General features: G+C 43.0%; 1 protein-coding gene across 7 annotated transcripts in view; it reads right to left on the reverse strand.

Moving 5' to 3' along the window:
- Positions 1–12,136: 12,136 nt before the first annotated feature.
- Positions 12,137–17,982, reverse strand: part of FGFR1 (fibroblast growth factor receptor 1) — a 115,813-nt gene continuing 109,967 nt past the window's right edge. For all 7 annotated transcript variants that reach the window (XM_087938659.1, XM_087938660.1, XM_087938658.1 and 4 more), the window contains one exon: positions 12,137–17,013. In XM_087938659.1, the coding sequence (XP_087794785.1) occupies positions 16,837–17,013 (177 nt within the window). In that variant the 3' untranslated portion in view covers positions 12,137–16,836. The remainder of the gene's footprint in view (positions 17,014–17,982) is intronic.

A 17,982-nucleotide genomic window follows, 5' to 3' on the forward strand; every position in this document is an offset into this window, starting at 1 on the left:
CCTTTCCCCACCATCCTGTCAGAGTTGAAGAAGCTCCTTGGACGAGAAGCGAAAACATCTTCAAGAGAAAAATCAAAAAGTCCAGTTGCCTCTTGAAAAAGCCCCTTTGGGACATGGGTGATTTTAATTTTCTGGCTTTGAATGTGTTACAGAACAAGATTCTCTAGTCTAAAGTTTTATTAGTAAATTGTGGGAATGCAACTACAAGCTAGCCATGAGGTTGGCTTTCGTATCTATTCCCGCCTCCAAAGGGAACCAGACAGTGGCGGGATTCAATTTTTTTTTATTACCAGTTCTGTGGGCGTGGCTTGGTGGGCATGATGTGGCTTGGTGGGCGTGGCAAGGGAAGGATACTGCAAAATCTCCATTCCCTCCCCACCCCACTAACCTGCTTTCCAGGTCCATTTTCCTGTGCCAGGCAACCAAAGAAGACCCAGCCAATCAGCTGAGACTCGGGAGGCAGAGAATAGATGGGGTTGGTGTGGCCAGTCAGAGGTGGTATTTGCCGGTTCTCTGAACTATTCAGAATTTCTGCTACCGGTTCTCCAGAACTGGTCAGAACCTACTAAATACCACCTCTGGAACCAGATAGATTTCAATTGCTTCCTGAGCAAACTTCAGATTATCTAAGATTGAGGAGGAGAGCTGGGTGCCATGCCATCTTTGCAGGAAAAGAAAAGAGGAAAAAGAAATACCATCCAGTGGTCATCTGGATTTTTGTAGCCCAGATGGGATGACAATAAGGAGGAAATTCTGACCAGATGGCAAATGTAAGGAAGATTATCATAATTGAGTGCCAACATATTTCCAGGCGATACCTCTTTGCCACAAGCTTTAAAAAACAAATGAAAAGCATGTTTACAATATCTTGAAGGTATTACAAGTGTGAAGACACACATAAAGATGTAAGAACTACGTGTGCTACAGAAAGAAGCACCATATAAGGTAGCTCTCCAAAGCTTTAAAAAAATAATAATGTAAATCTACAATGAGTAGCATGAGACAAGAGTAAATTAACGCCAAATATAGGGGTACCATCTAGCAAAATGAAAGACCTTGATGTTTGCTACATACATTGGAAGAACGCCTACCATTTTATACCAAGTGCTCCCACACACAATTAAAAATTATGCTAAGAATATGAAGAGGTCACAAATTAGCAGGAATTATTGCCATTGAGAAGCAGTAAAGCTACTGCTAATTAAGCTAAGTTTAAGAATCCTGTAAAGAAAACACCATACAGTGCAGAATATATAAAGCAGACACACATAATCTAGAGAAAACCATAGAAAATACAGTCATATTAACTTACCTAGTGATAGTATGCTGTAATGAAAACAGTGTGTAAAGTTTGGATGCACTCAGAATGTGGGGGTAGATCAATTGCCATCAGTAGTTCTAGTAAAAAAAAGAAAGAGACCAGATGGAACAAGCATGCAATTGTGAGATTCAGGGACTTGATCCTGCAAATAATGACACCAATTTAAGCAAACTACATTGCCAGACCCTGAAGCTGAGAAGCAAAGAAAATAACTAACATTCAATAAATTCCCGGTTGCAAAAATATATCTAAATTAACAAATTATGAAAGTAGTGGAGTCAATGTGAGATCTTCATTAATGGCTTTTAACTCAGAAAGCTCAAACTGCCCAAGGAGCTGCTGATCCAGTTCTACCGAGGAATCATTGAGTCTGTCATCTGCACCTCTATAACTGTCTGGTTTGGTTCTGCAACCCAACAGGACAGACACAGACTTCAGAGAATAATTGGGGCTGTAGAAAAACAATGACTACCAACCTGCCTTCCATCGAGGACCTGTATCCTGCACGAGTAAAAAAGATGGCTGTGAAAATACTTACAGACCCCTCACATCCTGGACATAAACTGTTTCAACTCCTTCCCTCAAAACGACGCTATAGAGCATTGCACACCAGAACAACTAGACACAAGGACAGGTTTTTCCTGAACGCCTTCACTCTGCTAAACAAATAATTCCCTCAACATTGTCCAACTATTTACAAAGTCTGCATTATTATTACTATTAATCTTCTCATCACTCCTTATTCATCCATCCCCTCCCACTTGTGACTGTATGACTAACTTTGTCGCTTTTATCCTTACAATTTATATTGACTGTTCCCTAGTATGATTTGATTGCTTATTGTACCCTATGACTATCATGAAGTGTTGTGCCTGATGATTCTTGACAAATGTATCTTTTCTTTTATGTACCCTGAGAGCATTTGCACCAAGACAAATACCTTGTGTGTCCAATCACACTTGGCCAATAAAGAATTCAATTCAATTCTATTCTATTCTTATTCTTATTCTTATTCTTATGCTATGCTAAGCTATGCTATATAAGAGGCAAGCATGACCATTCTAATATCCAACTAAGCTCTGTATAGAAAATAATTTTCTTTCTTCAGGAGGCACAGAATATGAATGGTGCAGTTCCTAGGCAGAGGCAGGTATTTCTCTCTCTCGGCACAATGAGAATATATCTGCTGAACAAAACTCCGCATTGGAGACAGGAAGGGCATCCGGCCAATAAACACTGCTAGCTCAGTGTTTGCCCAGACGCCACCTGCAAGGGATTGTGGAGTTATTAAAAGAGGATGATGAAAAAGAAGAGGCACAGAATATGTTCCAAAATCTAATAATGAATATAGTTAGTCGCCGGCTTACAACAGTTCACCTAGTGACTGTTCAAAATTACAATGGCGCTGAAAAAAGTAACTTATGATCATTGTTTACACTTATGACCATTGCAGCATCCCCAATGGGTGCCAAATATCTGCTGGGGGGAGAGAGCTGAAGCTCTAAGTTTCTGTCTCCCTTAAGATTTCTATTTCTCTTTTAGGGGAAATAGTCTGCCTTTTTAATATTTCCTAAAGTATTTCATTCTTCTAGGATGCTAACTTTCTACAGCTCTAAGGAAAATGTCCTTGTGGAGAGTCATACCCCTAGAATAGAAACCGGCTGTCAGGGCTTTGACAGTGACCCCCATTTAAATCATGAGTCTCGAGCCGAACTTCCAAAACTAAAAGCAGATTTATTGGGAGTAAATATGCCAGCATTGCCTGGATGTAGCCGACTCTGAGACACATCATTCATTGTCACCCTTGTCCCTGGTTTTCCCCCCACCCTCTGGGTGTATCGTAATTCATATTCTCCAATGGGACACATCCATAGCCAAGAGTCAACTATCATGCTCTCGAGTTAGAATTTTGCGCAGCAGAAACTTTGGACACCTAGAAACTATCTTTGAAAACATTTATGGAAAGCTGTTTCGGTTTTGCAAGCTGCCTCACTGCTCCCCCCACCCCTTTCTGTTTAGCAATTCTAAAAAGACCATAAGAAATATTTTATGAGTTGACACCGACTTTTGCTTATACAACAGAAAGAGATACTCATGCATGCAGTTAAAAATAAATTATGGTTTTGAACTGACAATGCAGAAATATCTTGGACTAAGTTTGAAAACAAAAAATTGGGAAAAATATTGATGAACATGGTAACTAATTAACTGAATGACAAAATGTATAAGAAATAACTTATGTCTTGATTTTCAGCTCTTGCTGTTATCCAGTTGGATAACTCTCAACGGTTCTAGTCACACTTTTAATGTAAGTGAATTGTTCCATTTTTTAAAAGGCGTCAGATCAAAAGGCATTCACTTGCAATGCATTTATTGAAGCCATAATAAAGTTTCCCTTAGGTCACTTTTCTATATTTTTCCTCTAAATGACAATACAGGTAGTCCTTGACTTCCAACCATTCATTTAGTGACCATTCAAAGTTACAATGGCATTAACAATATAACTTATCACCAGTCCTTGCACTTATGACTGTCGTAGCATCCCCCACAGTCACATAATCGAAACTCAAGTGCTTGGGAAAAGCAATGGATTTAGGATGGTGGTGCAGGGCTCATGGGGCCACATGGAGTTATGTGATCAGCGTTTGTGTCAGCTTCTGACAAGCCACGTTGGAATTTACTTAAAAACCACATGATTCACTTAAATACAATGATTCGTTTAACAGCCGTGGCAAAAAGGGTCATAAAATCAGGCACAACTCACTTGAAAGCTGTCTTGCTTAACCATGGAAATTCTGTCCCAAAAGGTGCTTTATTTTTTTTTCCCAAGAGGCCACTGGACTTTCTGGTTTTTCTTTGAAGATGTTTCGCTCCTCATCCAAGAAGCTTCCTCGGCTCTGACAGGATGGTGGGGAAATGGAAGGATTTATACTCCTTGCAGACAGCTGGTCATTTGCATCCTTTTAGAGGGTTGTTGAGGCCATTTGGAGGTTTATATGTGTCCTCAGGATCACCTAAGTGGTGCAAATGGTTCCTGTACTCTGCAGTTTTTCTCTCTGGAAATCCCTTCTTGCTCCCATGCCATTCCAAGGGTGCTCATCCCAATTTTATGGCTAAAAGTCTGTAGAGATTCTCAGTCCTCCAGGTCATGGTTGTCCCAAAGGTGCTTATTCTGGAGGCAACTGGACTTCTCGCTTTTTCTTTTGAAGACATTTCGCTTCTCATCCAAGAAGCTTCTTCAGTTCTGACTGGATGGTGGCAGGGTGGGATTCTACCAGTTCGCACCTATTCGCTAGAACCGGTTGTTAACATTCGAAGCAGTTTGGAGAACCGGTTGTTAGAAGAAATTACTGGGCTAATCCTGTAAGGAAGGCAGGAAGGAAACATTCTGGTGTTGCTTACAGAAACTGCCTCTCTGTTAACCCTTATTACATTCTTGGCAGGACTAGACTTCCTGTCTCAGGAATGTCTCTGGAGTTTTTTCCCCTCCTTTGCTGGTACTTTGCTTGTGTGGAGGGACCATTCAAAGTTACAATGGCACTGAAAAAAGTGACTTATGACTATTTTTCACACTTACGACTGTTGCAGCATCCCCACAGTCATGAGAGCCCAGGCGAGGAGATGCATGCCTTGATGTGAGTGACATTGAGTTGGCCATGCCCAGCCAATAACATGACCACCAAGCCATGTCCATCCAGTCACATGACCACCAAGCTACGCCCACAGAACCGGTTGTTAAAAAATGTGAATCCCACCCCTGGAGGGTGGGGAATGGAAGAATTTATATTCCTTGCAGACATCTGGTTATTTGCATCCTTTTAGAGGGTCGTTGAAAAACTCACAGTATTCAAAGTATTCACAGAAAAAAAACAGAAAGTCCAGTTGCTTCCAGTTGCCTCTGGAAAAAAGCACCTTTGGGACAACTGTGACCTGGAGGACTGAGAATCTCTACAGACTTTTAGCCATAAAATTGGGATGAGCACCCTTGGAATGGTATGAGAATAGGAACAGATTTCCAGAGGAAAAATTGCAGTCTACAGAAACCATTTGCACGACTCAGGTGACTCTGAGGAGACAGATAAACCTCCAAGCGTCCTCAGCGACCCTCTAAAAAGGATGCAAATGACCAGCTGTCTGCAAGGAATATAAATCCTTCCATTCCCCACCCTCCAATCAGAGCTGAAGAAGCTTCTTAGATGAGAAGTGAAACGTCTTCAAAAGAAGAACAAAAATCAAGGAAGTCCAGCTAACTCCTGACAAAAAGCACCTTTGGGACAACCATGACCTGGAGGCCTGAGAATCTCTACAGACTCTTAGCTATACAATTTGGGATGAACACCCTTGGAATAGTGTGGGAGTAGGAACGGATTTCCAGAGGAAAAAAAAAATTGCAGACTACAGGAACCATTTGCACTACTCAGGTGACCCTGAGGACACATATAAACCCCCAAGTGTTCTCAACGACCCTCCAAAAGGATGCAAATGACCAGCTGTCTGCAAGGAGTATAAATCCTTCCATTCTCCACCCTCCAATCAGAGCTGAGGAAGCTTCTTGGATGAGAGCAAAACATCTTCAAAAAAAAACACAAAAACCCAGAAACTCCAGTTGCCTCTTGTGGGGGTAGAAAATAAAGCACCTTTGAGACACCTGTGACCTGGAGGACGGAGAATCTCCATAGACGTGGACATTCTGGTTGCAAGGGTGGTTGAAAGCTAAGGGTGACCTCTTTCTCTACTTACTGTCCTAGGAGACAAAGCAAGTTGTATGTTGGCTCTGGGCCCAAGACCAGCAAGCGGCTGATGGAGGAGGCTGAGCTGCAGGCAAATCAAAGGTTATCTTTCCCCCAAAGGTGACTTCACAGGTAGATGGATGGCTTTCCTTTCCTTCCTTCCTCCTACCCACCCCTGTAGCGAAGCCCACCCTTCCATTGCAAGCCCCACTTCTCCTTTACAATGCCTCCATTGTCCGTGATTATCATCTGCGGATGCCACCTATGAAATCGGTAGCCTTTTTCCACTGGCCCCGCCTGCTTCCTTTTCCCCCTTTCGTTCAGGAGCCTCGCGGTCCAATTTTACTAGGCGAAATTCTTTCCCAGGCTTGTCGTCTTGATTTTCCTCCCCAAGGCTTTCCCCGCTATGTTCAAGGTGGAGGCGAGCGGAGGAAGAAAAGCCACCAGGGACCTTTTACTGATTAAAGATATTCTTGCCTTTAGACTGTCTATTTTGGCAGAGGATGGCATCAAGAGGCCTGCTGAAAATTAGCATCTTTCATCAGGCTTGGAATGACATCAGGCTTCGAAGAAGGGAGTGGATTGATGCTGCTATCAACAGAGAGTGGACTTTAGCAAGGAACTCCTGTCTGTGGAAACAGGGCGGTTGCAGCCAGTTCCTTCCTCTGATTTCATGCAATTCGGGACGATGGAAAAGGCCTGGGTGACAGTTCTCTGTCGTTGGAAGAAACAGCCTTCTGGGTTCAGTTCCAAGTGGGGAAGAAAGACACTGGAAACATGGTGACTGCTTGGAAAGATGGTTTAATGGTGGACAGCAGGACCACATGGCTTGGAGCTCCAAAGAAGGATGAACACATGCTCCAAAGAAGGAAAAGAGAAGGAAGGGCTGAGATGCTGAGAGTGCCTGGGTTTTATACCCTCTGTTGGGATTTGAATTTGAGCTTGTATTCTCCTTGGTTGTCAGACTCCCATGGAGACACGCAGGGCTAACTTGGTAGGTTGTCTTTTGAGTCTGGGTCAGAACACACAGCACTCAGAGTTATATACCACTTCACAGTGCTTTACATCCCTCTCTAAGCCATTTACAGACTCAGCTTATTGTCCCCAACAATCTAGGTCCTCGTTTTACCAACCTTGGAAGGATGGAAGGTCGAATCAACCTTGAGCAGTTCAGGAACAAACTGCTGGCAGTCGGCACAGTTAGTCTACAATATTGCATTCTAACCACTGCGCCATCTTGTTCGTGCCAAGGCTATCTGTGCCTATGGAACTGGTAGAAATTATACGCATTCTGGAAAGCAATTTTAGGAGAAAAAAAGAATGCTTTGGGGTTTTGTGAGAGGCAGAAGCAGCTGCGGTCTGTTATTCTAAAGGTACCTCTGGAGCTTGGTGGATTTCAAAGCTTCCAGAGAGATGAGTCAACTTACAAGTGGATGACAGTGGAAGAAGCATCTTGTCTTGGTCAAGAAGGCTCTTGTGACTCAAGAACTAGCTCTAGCTGTGCAGTGACAGAAACCATAAAACATCTACGTGACAAAAATGGCCAGGAAGAAATGAAATGGGAAGGAACCAGCTGAGATCTGTCCGTTTTTAACTATCTTTATCCCCAAGGGATGTGAGTGTACAGTTCCCTACCCAGGGACAGATTATGCCTCCGAGTCCAGCAGGAAGGCAATTAAAGTTACATGCTCAATTGGTCACATTTCAGGATGTTACTAGAGACCAGCTGTCCCTGAAATGAAGCTATTTCATAAGATAAAGACAACGCACAGAGCAATGCCAAAACATCTGGCTCTCATGGCCCATAACTATGGCTTGTTTCTTTTTTTCCTTTTTTATTGTATTTGCTGAAACAACCAGAGAGTTAGAAGTGACCGAGCAGCCTCAAATTCTTCTGCAGAACATGAATAGGAAGCATGAGTTAGGTTGGCTAGCTCTCAGAATGGAATGGAATGGAATGGAATGGAATGGAATAGAATAGAATAGAATAGAATAGAATAGAATAGAATAGAATAGAATAGAACAGAACAGAATAGAATAGAATTCTTTATTGCCCAAGTGTGATTGGACACACAAGGAATTTGTCTTGGTGCGAATGCTCTCAGTGTCCATAACAGAAAAGATACATTTGTCAAGAGTCAAGAATCATAATGTACAACACTTAATAATAGTCATAGGGTACAATAAGCAATCAAATCATACTAGGAAACAGTCAATATAAATAGTAAGGATACAAGCGACAAAGTTACAGTCATACAGTCACAAGTGGGACGGGATGAGTGATAAGGAGTAATGAAAAGATTAATAATAATAATATTGCAGACTTTATAAATAGTTGGACAGGGTTGAGGGAATTATTTGTTTTGCAGAGTGATGGCGTTTGGGAAAAAACTGTCCTTGTGTCTAGTTGTTCTGGTGTGCAGGGCTCTATAGCAGTGGTTCCCAAAGTGGGCCGTACTCTCAGTCCTTATTGCGTATGTGTGACATCACGCGTGACAATCGCTGACGGCCACAGTGGCATGTTGGAGAAGCGGAGCAAGCAAAGCCGGAAGTCTGTCTGTCTGTCTGTCTATCTACACACACACACATACACATAAACACACACACACACACACACACACACACACACACACAAAAGGTACTCAACACGAGACCTCTTGAAGAGAATTTGGAAGCTTCTGCTGATGCAAAATACAGCGATGTGGGCAGTTATGGGTGCTTGTCATTTGGCACATGTTCCATGAGTGGTATTGGCTATTGGTAGACTTCTGGATATAACTCTAGGCATGGTGGATAGATACCTTTAAACTAGCCTTCATGGCTTGGGGGCAGGTTATTTCCCCAGTGGTGTCTGTTAGATCTGGCAGGAGAGGCATGCTCCAGGTCCCATCTGTCAGTCCCATCTGTCAGAATCTAGGAACAAAACCTTCTCTTGTCATGTTGTCTGCCCTCTGGAACATCCTTATGATTAGACTCACCCTGACCTTTCACGAGGCCTGAAACACCTGATCTTGTCATCGGGACAAGTCAGTTTCTTGGTTGTGATAACTGTGATTTCTCTCTCTGTGTGTGTGTGTTTGAGATGTGAGTTGGTTTTAATCATTTGCTATCCATATTGGTGTGAATTATCATTTCTACAGGTTTATTTTGTTTTGTTAGCTGCCTGGAATCATGCACTGAGAATTCACTCGGACTCTGACAACTGGGCTGTTTAATCTTGAGGGAGATGGGTGGTCTAGAACAGTGGTTGCCAACCAGTGGGCCAGGGACCACTGGTGGTCTGCGAGAAAATATTGGTGGTCCACAGAGAAAAGTCACCCCCAAAGCAACTAAGCCAAGGAAGTCCAGAAATGGCTACGCTCTGCATTCGAAAGATCTGATTTTTTTCTCCCCTTTTCTTCTGTGAACTGGAAAGGTCTCCTTCTTGGCTGAAGAAGACCTTTGCAACACACGCAAAGGAGGTTGGATTACAAGACCTCTAAAGTCCCTTCCAACTCTGTTAGTCTGTATTCTGTTCTACATGGGCAGCCTGATTTAGACCATGGTCCAAAATGGTTCTCACGCTCCCCCCAATAGGATCTGCTTCCGGAAACAATATTTTAATTTAGATGAACAAGATGAGCAACAATAATTATGTTATGTACCCAGACAGTCTTCCCAGCAGGGGGAAACATCTATGCTCTCCAAGATGACTGTATCAGGCTAATGTTCCAAGGGTTTTCCTGTTTTTTTGTTGCTACCATTCTCTAAGCCAGTGTTGCTTCAAGTTGTTGGGAGAGAGAAAAACACTATTTTAGGTGACCACCTCTCCTCCTCCTCCTTTTTGTGCCATATCTGTCATTGGACAATGGCGATCCTATTTTTATCAACAGCTGCATGAAAAAGGGCTGCTGAGTTTTGTCCAAACGGGTCCTTTAGATTTTGAAGCTGTGATGTCCTTCTTCTCATTTGCCTTCAGTCTTTCCCTGGAGGATTAAGTGAAGGATTTCGCGAACGCCATCACTCTGCTAAACAAATAATTCCCTTAATACTGTCAAACAATTTACTAAGTCTGCATTACTATTACTATTAATCTTCCCATCCTTCCTTTCACCCATCTCCTCCTACTTATTACTGCATAAATGTAACTTTGTTGCTTGTATCCTTATGATTTTTTAAAAATGACTGTTTACTAGTATAATTTGCTTTGATTCTATCACTTATCATTGTTTCCTAGTATGATTTGATTGCTTATTTGTACCCTTTGACTACTATTAAGTATAATACCTATGATTCTTGATGAATGCATTTTTTTCCTTTTTCTTTTATGAACACTGAGAGCATTTGTACCAAAACAAACGTCCAATCACACTTGGCCAATAAAGCAGGGGTCTCCAACCTTTTGGACCTCAGGGACCACCAAACTCATAATTTTAAATCCTGCGGACCACTAATATGAATTTTGACTGATGGTGGCTTGCTGACGTTGGTGGGAAAGTCGGCCCCCTATTCCAGAGCTGTAATAGTCACAGGACTGGCCCTTTGGTCATCCTGGAGCAGCTGCTCCTCCACCCAGGTGCATCGGCCTGCCATGGACTGGAGGAGCTGCTCCAGGATGACCAAAGGGCCAGTCCTGTGACCCATGCAGCTCTGGAATATGGGACTGACTTTCCCACCAACGTCAGGAAGCCACCCTGGGGTAGATTTCCCTCCCACGCCATTGGTCTCACCTTCCAGTTCCAGCTCGCATGGCTCTACTCAAGGTAAGGTTTGTGCTTGGCCAAAGGATGGGGACCAGCAGGTGGGAGGGCCATGTGGGTGGCACAGCCTTTTGTTCCCCCACAGCCTGGATTCATTGCTTTGGGGGGACATTTCTCTGTGGACCACCAAAATTGTCTCGCGGACCACCAGTGGTCCCCGGCCTACCAGTTGCAATAAAGAATTCTATTCTATTCTTTAAAAAAAAAACAGAAAATGATGCCCTATTTTTCCAGGCATCGCATCGCATTGCATCCCATGTCCGAAATATTCTTAACTTTCACTTTTTAATCGTTTTGATGCTTTTCCTTGGCTTTCGCAGGCGGCTTATCACCTCCTCATTTCTGATTTTGTCGACCCAACTTTGGGGCTCTGGGAATTGCAATCGGAAGCTGAATTTAGCCATAGAAAGCTAGTAGTTGTGCAGCTTCTATGTGCTGCCTTGTGACTTTGATACTTAATTCTTTAACAGCACAACCTGCCTGTGTGAAACTCTCTGGCTTAAAGACTTCTGCCTGTTATGTTCGCTGCAATGGATTGACTGACTTTCTCTGGGGACTCGTTTCATATGTCAGACCAGTGGTATATTACCCATTAAGCAGACTAAGCCCATGCGTAGGGCACTAGGCCCAAAGGAGGCACCACAAAAACGTTTATGTAGCCTAAGTTTGGTTTCGTTTGTACAGTATATACACCAAGATTTGTCAGTGCTTAGGGCACCAGTGAGCCTTAATCCGCCACTGTGTAAAACAGATCATTAATGTTCTGGAATATTTTCTAAAAAAGAAGAATGCACATAGAAAATTCATGTTCCTGTCAGCTTTTCAAGCCCCTGCAAACTTAACCCTGTCAGATCTCTAGGCCCGTGATGGCGAACCTCTGTGGGCACACACACCGTTGCCAGCTGTTCTTCTGGTTTCTGGCACACACTTGCATGCCGTCCAGCTGGTCTTTGCAACCGCCAGAATGCTAGAAAATGGCCCCCAAAATAGGCTGCTTTTCAGGCCATTTTCGGGCCATTTTCAGGCCCCAAAACATCATGAAAACAGCCCCAAAACAGGCCTGAAAAACATCCAAAAATGAACCCCAAAATGGCCAAAAAAACCAGGCTGGTTTTGGGGCTGTTTCCAGGCAAAAAATGGCCTGAAAACAGCCTGAAAATGGCCAAAAACAGCCAAAAACCAGGCATGCGCACACCGGCCAGCTGATCTTCAGGCTTCCAGCACTCCACCCTGTGCAAGTGCACATACATGGATGTGTGTTCCGGTTTGGGCACTCAGAGCCAGAAAGTTTCTCCATCACTGCTCTAGGTTGAAATGCAGACATTCCAGCCACCAAAGAAAAGATATTGAAGTGGACATAAATGTATGATTTATTTTCCAATTTGCCATCGATTCTGGAAAAAAAAGGCACACAAAGGGAGGCAACAAGAGAGTTCCAGGACTCTCAACAATTAAAATTATTTCCTTTGAAAAATAAATTACAAGACTTCCAAATCTGATACAGAAATGTTTAAAAACGCAATTCATCTGATTCCATACAAAGGCAGGACAAGCTTCCGAGTATAGGATGAATGATGGTGGATTTAGGTTACATTGAAACACGACGCCAGATATATGGGGGTGCAACTCCCAGAATCCTCCAGGACAATGTTGGCTAGGGAATTCTGGGAGCAGCAGTCCCAAAAGATTTGGTGGGTACCAGGGATTCATGCCTTTACGATGGTAGGAAGAAAGGAAAGAACTTGAGAACACAGGTAGACCTTAACTTACAACCATAGTTGAAATGTATGCTGCTAAGAGAGACATATATTGAGTTTTTCCCCATTTTATGACTTTTCTTGCCATGGTTGTTAAGTGAATCATTACAGTTGTTCATAACCCAGTTGTTAAATGAATCTGGCTTCCCCATTGACTAAGCTTGTCAGCAAAAGGGAGTCCTGTGATACTTCAACTGTCATAAATATGAACCAGTTGCCAAGCGTCCAAATCTTGGTCACATGACCACGAGGATATTGCAATGGCCATTTTAAGTGTGAAAAATGGTCGTAAGTCCCTTTTTTCAGTGACATTGTGACTTCGAATGGTCACTAAATGAATTATTCTAAATCAGGGGTCCCCAAACTGGGAGTTGAAGTCCACAAGTCTTAAAGTTGCCAAGTTTCAAGACCTTTGTTCTAAATCGAGGACTATGTGTACTGTATGAGTGTTAAGAGTTGACTTACTTTGATTCTGCAGAGAAGGTGTAATTGGACACCGGCATCCACAGAATGGGTCAAAAAGGACACACCCCAGGAATAAAGTACTAGTAGGCAAGTTCAAAGCAAGTAATACTTCACATAGCAAAATTTGTGTACAGGCTTGTTACTGTATTTCCCTGGAAAATATAGGGTGTTATATGAATTTTTGCTCCAAAAAATGCGTTAGGGCTTATTGTCTGATTAGGTCTTATTTTTGGAGATAGTGTCTGTCTAGCTCAGAGGTCTCCAAACTTGGCACGTTTAAGACTTGTGGACTTCAAGTCCCAGAATTCTGGGAGTTGAGTCCACAAGACTTAAAGTTGCCAAGTTTGGGGACCACTGGTCTAGCTGATTATCTTAGCTGGGGCTTATTTTTAGGGAAGGGTTTATATTACAAGCATCCTGGAAAATCACACTAGGGCTTATTTTCCGGTTAGGTCTTCTTTTTTGGAAAATACAGTAGTAGTTGGAATAATGTAGTGGTGTTTGAAGAAAAGGAAGTGGCCATTTTTCTCACAACTTGGGAGAAGCCCCTTCTCCTCTAAGACTTGAGTTCTGACATGGCCCCCAGTTGTTGTTTTTTTTTAAAGAGGAAATGAGGATAGAGACAAATCATTTAAATGTTTTTTCCTATGCCCAAATACAGGTAGTCCTCAACTTACAACAATTCATTTAATGACCATTCAAAGTTGCAACGGCACTGGACAAAAAAGTGACCAATGACAATTTTTCACAATTACGACCTTTGTAGCAGCCCCATGATCTTGTGATCGAAGTTCAGATGCTTGGCAACTGGTTCATACTTGTGACCGTTGCAGTGTCTTATGGGTTATGTGATCCTCTTTTGCAACCTTTCAAGGAACAAAGTCAATGAGGGGAGCCAGATTCACTTAACCGTAGCAAGATAAGTTGCAAAGGGAGGGCAAGACTGACTTAACAAAGGTCTCACTTAACAATGGAAATGTTGGGCCCCATTGTGGTCATTAAGTCGAGGACTAGCTGTAAAGAAATGGAAGAGGAAGACTAAAAGAAGCACCAAGGATGAGAGTTGCAGGTTGGGGAACTCCTACCTCCTGAAGAAGCCAATATTACTCCTTGAAAAACAACAACAACTGGGTAATTATCAAGCACTTGGCTAGGTTAGATCATTCTTATAAGGAAAAACAGAGACAGAAATTCAGAAAATGAAAAGCAAACCGTTGGAAGGTCCCTGTTGTCATGCCCTTGTTGGAGTCTGATTCTGAGGGGCAGATTGAGCAGCTGACAGGGGGTGGGAGTGTAGCTCTGGTGACTGTGGAAGAAACGGGGGAAGAGCACAGTCTGGCTGGGCATTCAGAGGAAGACCCAGGGCTGCCACCTCTTCATCTTAGAGCACGCAGGGAGGAACGGAGAAGGGAGCAATGTGGGTTAAGGGGAAGAAAAAGGCCCTGATTCCCTTCATTAGTTGCAGCTGGAAGAACAGGATATAAGTGGGGTGTTTGCACACAGCACCTTGCTCAAAGCAGAGCGTGCATTTTCTTGGTCGAGGCTTATCTGGGTTTTGGCGTCCTCCCAACTGTGGGTGCTGCGTTATCTGTTGGAAGTCTACAATTTATCATCCTGGCCTGCCATGCTAATTACTTCACTGTGGTTTGTGTTGGGTTTTTTTAATTTCTAATTATCTTTACTTTGGGTTCGGACTGCATTTCTTTCCTTCGTAGATTGTTTTTGGAAGAGTCTGATAATCGGACATTGCGGCCCAAGTTGGAGGCATTAAAGGGAATTTATTCGACTTTTTGTGACTTTGTTATTTTGATGTCACCCCCCAGGTCATCACACCTGCAGTTTTAGATAAGCCACTCACTAGGGTTCTTTGACATTAACCCAGGAGGAGAGTTACAGGAAGTCCTCAACTTACAGCCATCCATTTAACGACAGTTTGAAGTTACAACACTGAAAAAGGTGAATGATGGCCATTTTCCCCACCGCCAGTGGCATCTTCCTTGTGGTCACATGATCCAAATTCAGATGCTTGGCAACTGGCATGTACTAGTGACGGTTGTAGTGTCTTGTGGTCACGTGATCCCCTTTTGTGACCTTCTGAGACAACAAAAGTCAACGGGGAAGCTGGATCAACTTCACAACTGCGCTACTAACTTAACTGCAATTATTCTCTTAACAGCTGGGCAAAGAAAGGTCCTATAATGGGGGACAAACCTCACTTAACAACTGTCTTAGATAGCAATGGAGATGTTGGATTCCATAGTGGTCGTACATTGAGGATGTTCTGTGCTTAGTCAAAGCTGCCAATCTAGCACAATCTGCTGGGAGAATTTGTCCATGTGTTGTCTGGACAAAACTTGGTTCCCTCAGTATGAAAATGGGAGATGGGCCATTGGTAAAGACCAGCACCTAGTCTTGTTAAAATTTACTAAGTTAGGAACCTTCAGGCCTAACATGATGGATGGCATCACTCTATCTCAGGGGTCTTCAAACTCGACAGCTTTAAGACTTGTGGACGTCAACTCCCAGAATTCTTCCTCCAGTCATGTCAGCTCAGGAATTTTGGGAGTTGACGTCCACAAGTCTTAAACTTGCCAAGTTTGAAGACCCTCGCTCTATCTTAACAGCACGGGAGTGAGCAAAGGGATTTAGGGACAGGGACTCTGGTTCTAGAGGGGCCTGAAGCACAGGTGAGCAGGTACATACAGGAGATGGGGAAGGTTTCAAATCCCTCCCCCCAAAATCTTGATTACCCACAAACTCGCCCGTTTGATATAATCCCATATAAAACCGAAGCAGCAATCTTTATTGAAGTACCTAAACTGAAAATAAAAAGTTTTAGAACATAATTTAAAATAAAAATAAAACAAAACAAAAAGCAAAACCAGCAGAAGTAGCAAAATATATGATTTGTTTGGGGGTTTTCTTTTATAGCAACTGATACCTACCAGTCACTAGTAAACTGACTATCAAGGTGATATTCTCTCTGGTAACCACCATTAAAAAAAATGACCATGTAAATATATAATTAATATTTATACATTTTGTGGCAGCTATGTACAAAAGTTTTCTCTTAATTTCCTTGGTTTTGTCTGAAAATGTCCAAGCCCTGGGATCCTTGGGGCTGCCTCCTTTAAATTTTAGGCCAGAGAGCTGTGTATGATGGATGTATGATGTGGTAAGATCACTTTCAGGTTTGGTCAACCAAGTACCAGTGGACGGTGCTTTCGTAAGACACCTCAGGAACAGGCACCTCTCTGTTCAACCTGCAGAATGTTGGGCTGCATAGCTCCCAGAATTAGGAGGTTATCGTGGGAGTGGACTCCACTTGTGGATGAGACAGCAACAGAGCCTCGAACAGGGGAGGCTGAAGATGTTTCCCCCCCCAGGTAGCATCTCATGCATGGCAGCTTTGATTTTTGCTTTCTGAGTTCTCACAGGTTGCAGCAGAGCTTGGGTTTATGAACGGGAAAAAGAAAGGACTTCCACCCTTCACGGGAATGTTCTTCACCCCTCTGCTCCAGAATCTCCTTTCTGCTGCTGTTTAAGACCCTGCTTCCCACTCCAGATCACAAGGTATGAGCAGCTCTTCAGAAGGCTTAAGGCTTGCAAGAGATGGAAGTGTACTGAAGAAGAAGAAGAAGGTGATTATGATGAGTAGGCTGGGTTGCTTGGAATGGACGTTTTTTTTCACTGTTCCTCCGGTGGTCCTTCCCCCTCCAGCCCAGCTGGAGGGAGACTGTGCACACATACGCACACCCGTTCATTCGCGGACACCCACGCTCCACACTCGTACGCACAGAAGGGTCCCCCAGATGCTGGCGGCATCAGCGCCTTTTGAGCCCACCGTTGGCAAGGTGAGGTGGATGCTTGGGAAGACAAGGTTCGTCAGGGAGGGGATCATGGGAGAAAACGGAGTCCTCTCCAGATGAGCAGGTGGAACTGCGAGTGTCTGGAAAACTGGGAGAATACTGGTCCAGTGGGAGAGAAAGGTCCAGGTATTCCTAAAAGAGAAGGAGAGGATTGTGAGAACAATGTCTAGTGCTCTTCTCAAGTTGGCGTAAGAGTCTTGGAGACAAACTCAGATGAACATAGAGAAATGGGGAACTGGTCACTAACATTAAGTTTGCTCGGGTGGATCTCCCAGCGGCAACTGTAGGGATAACTAGGTAAGTTTCCATGACTTCCTAACTAAAATGAAGCTGGTGTCATTTTTCTTGAAGAAGGTACAAAAGTCAACAATGGAAGAGGGAATTTGTAGCTCAGGGTTCAACTGCAGAGCCTTGATGCTCTCGAAACTTGGGTTTTCTTTCAACCTTTTCATTATCAAACTAGGTAACATCATCAGTGCTCTATGTTGATGAAGATTCTCAGTCATCCACATAGAATTATATGGAAGTTTGAGTTATGGCAACTAGATTTCTTTTCTTCTTCTTCTTCTTTTTTTGGTTTGAAATTTTTCGCTGCTTATCCAAGACTGAAGAAGCTCCCTGGATGAAGAGCGAAATGTTTCAAACAAACAAGCAAACAAAAAGAAAAAAAGAAGAGCAGTCCAGTTGCCCTAACTCAACTTCTGGATCATCAGTGCTAGCATTTCTTACCTAGTTTGGGTAATTAAACATCTGCAAGAAAACCACTAAGTTCAGAGAGCATCAAGGGCCCCCACAGTACAAAACTCAACTGGACAACTGCAGATGTGAACACATACTTATGTTTTGTTGGTATTTACAGACTAAAAATATGAAAACCATGGCTATGTTCTGTTTAGCTCTGTACCATACAGAGGTTGTGTCACTTTCTGTTTATTTAGGAATTCATTGGCCAATGTAGTTGGGCCAATAGTGCCTAAAATTGTTCATCCAATGGTATGTATGGACTGGAATTTCTACTTTTCCATTCAGGGACTGAGTGTAAAGTACTCCCAATAGTGATGAAGTTGGATCTGAGTATCTGTTAGCTTTGGAAGCCATATT

The sequence above is a fragment of the Pseudonaja textilis genome, chromosome 9 (genome assembly GCF_049901715.1).
Source record: "Pseudonaja textilis isolate UNSWEBS1 chromosome 9, rPseTex1.2, whole genome shotgun sequence".
NCBI classification, from domain to species: domain Eukaryota; kingdom Metazoa; phylum Chordata; class Lepidosauria; order Squamata; family Elapidae; genus Pseudonaja; species Pseudonaja textilis.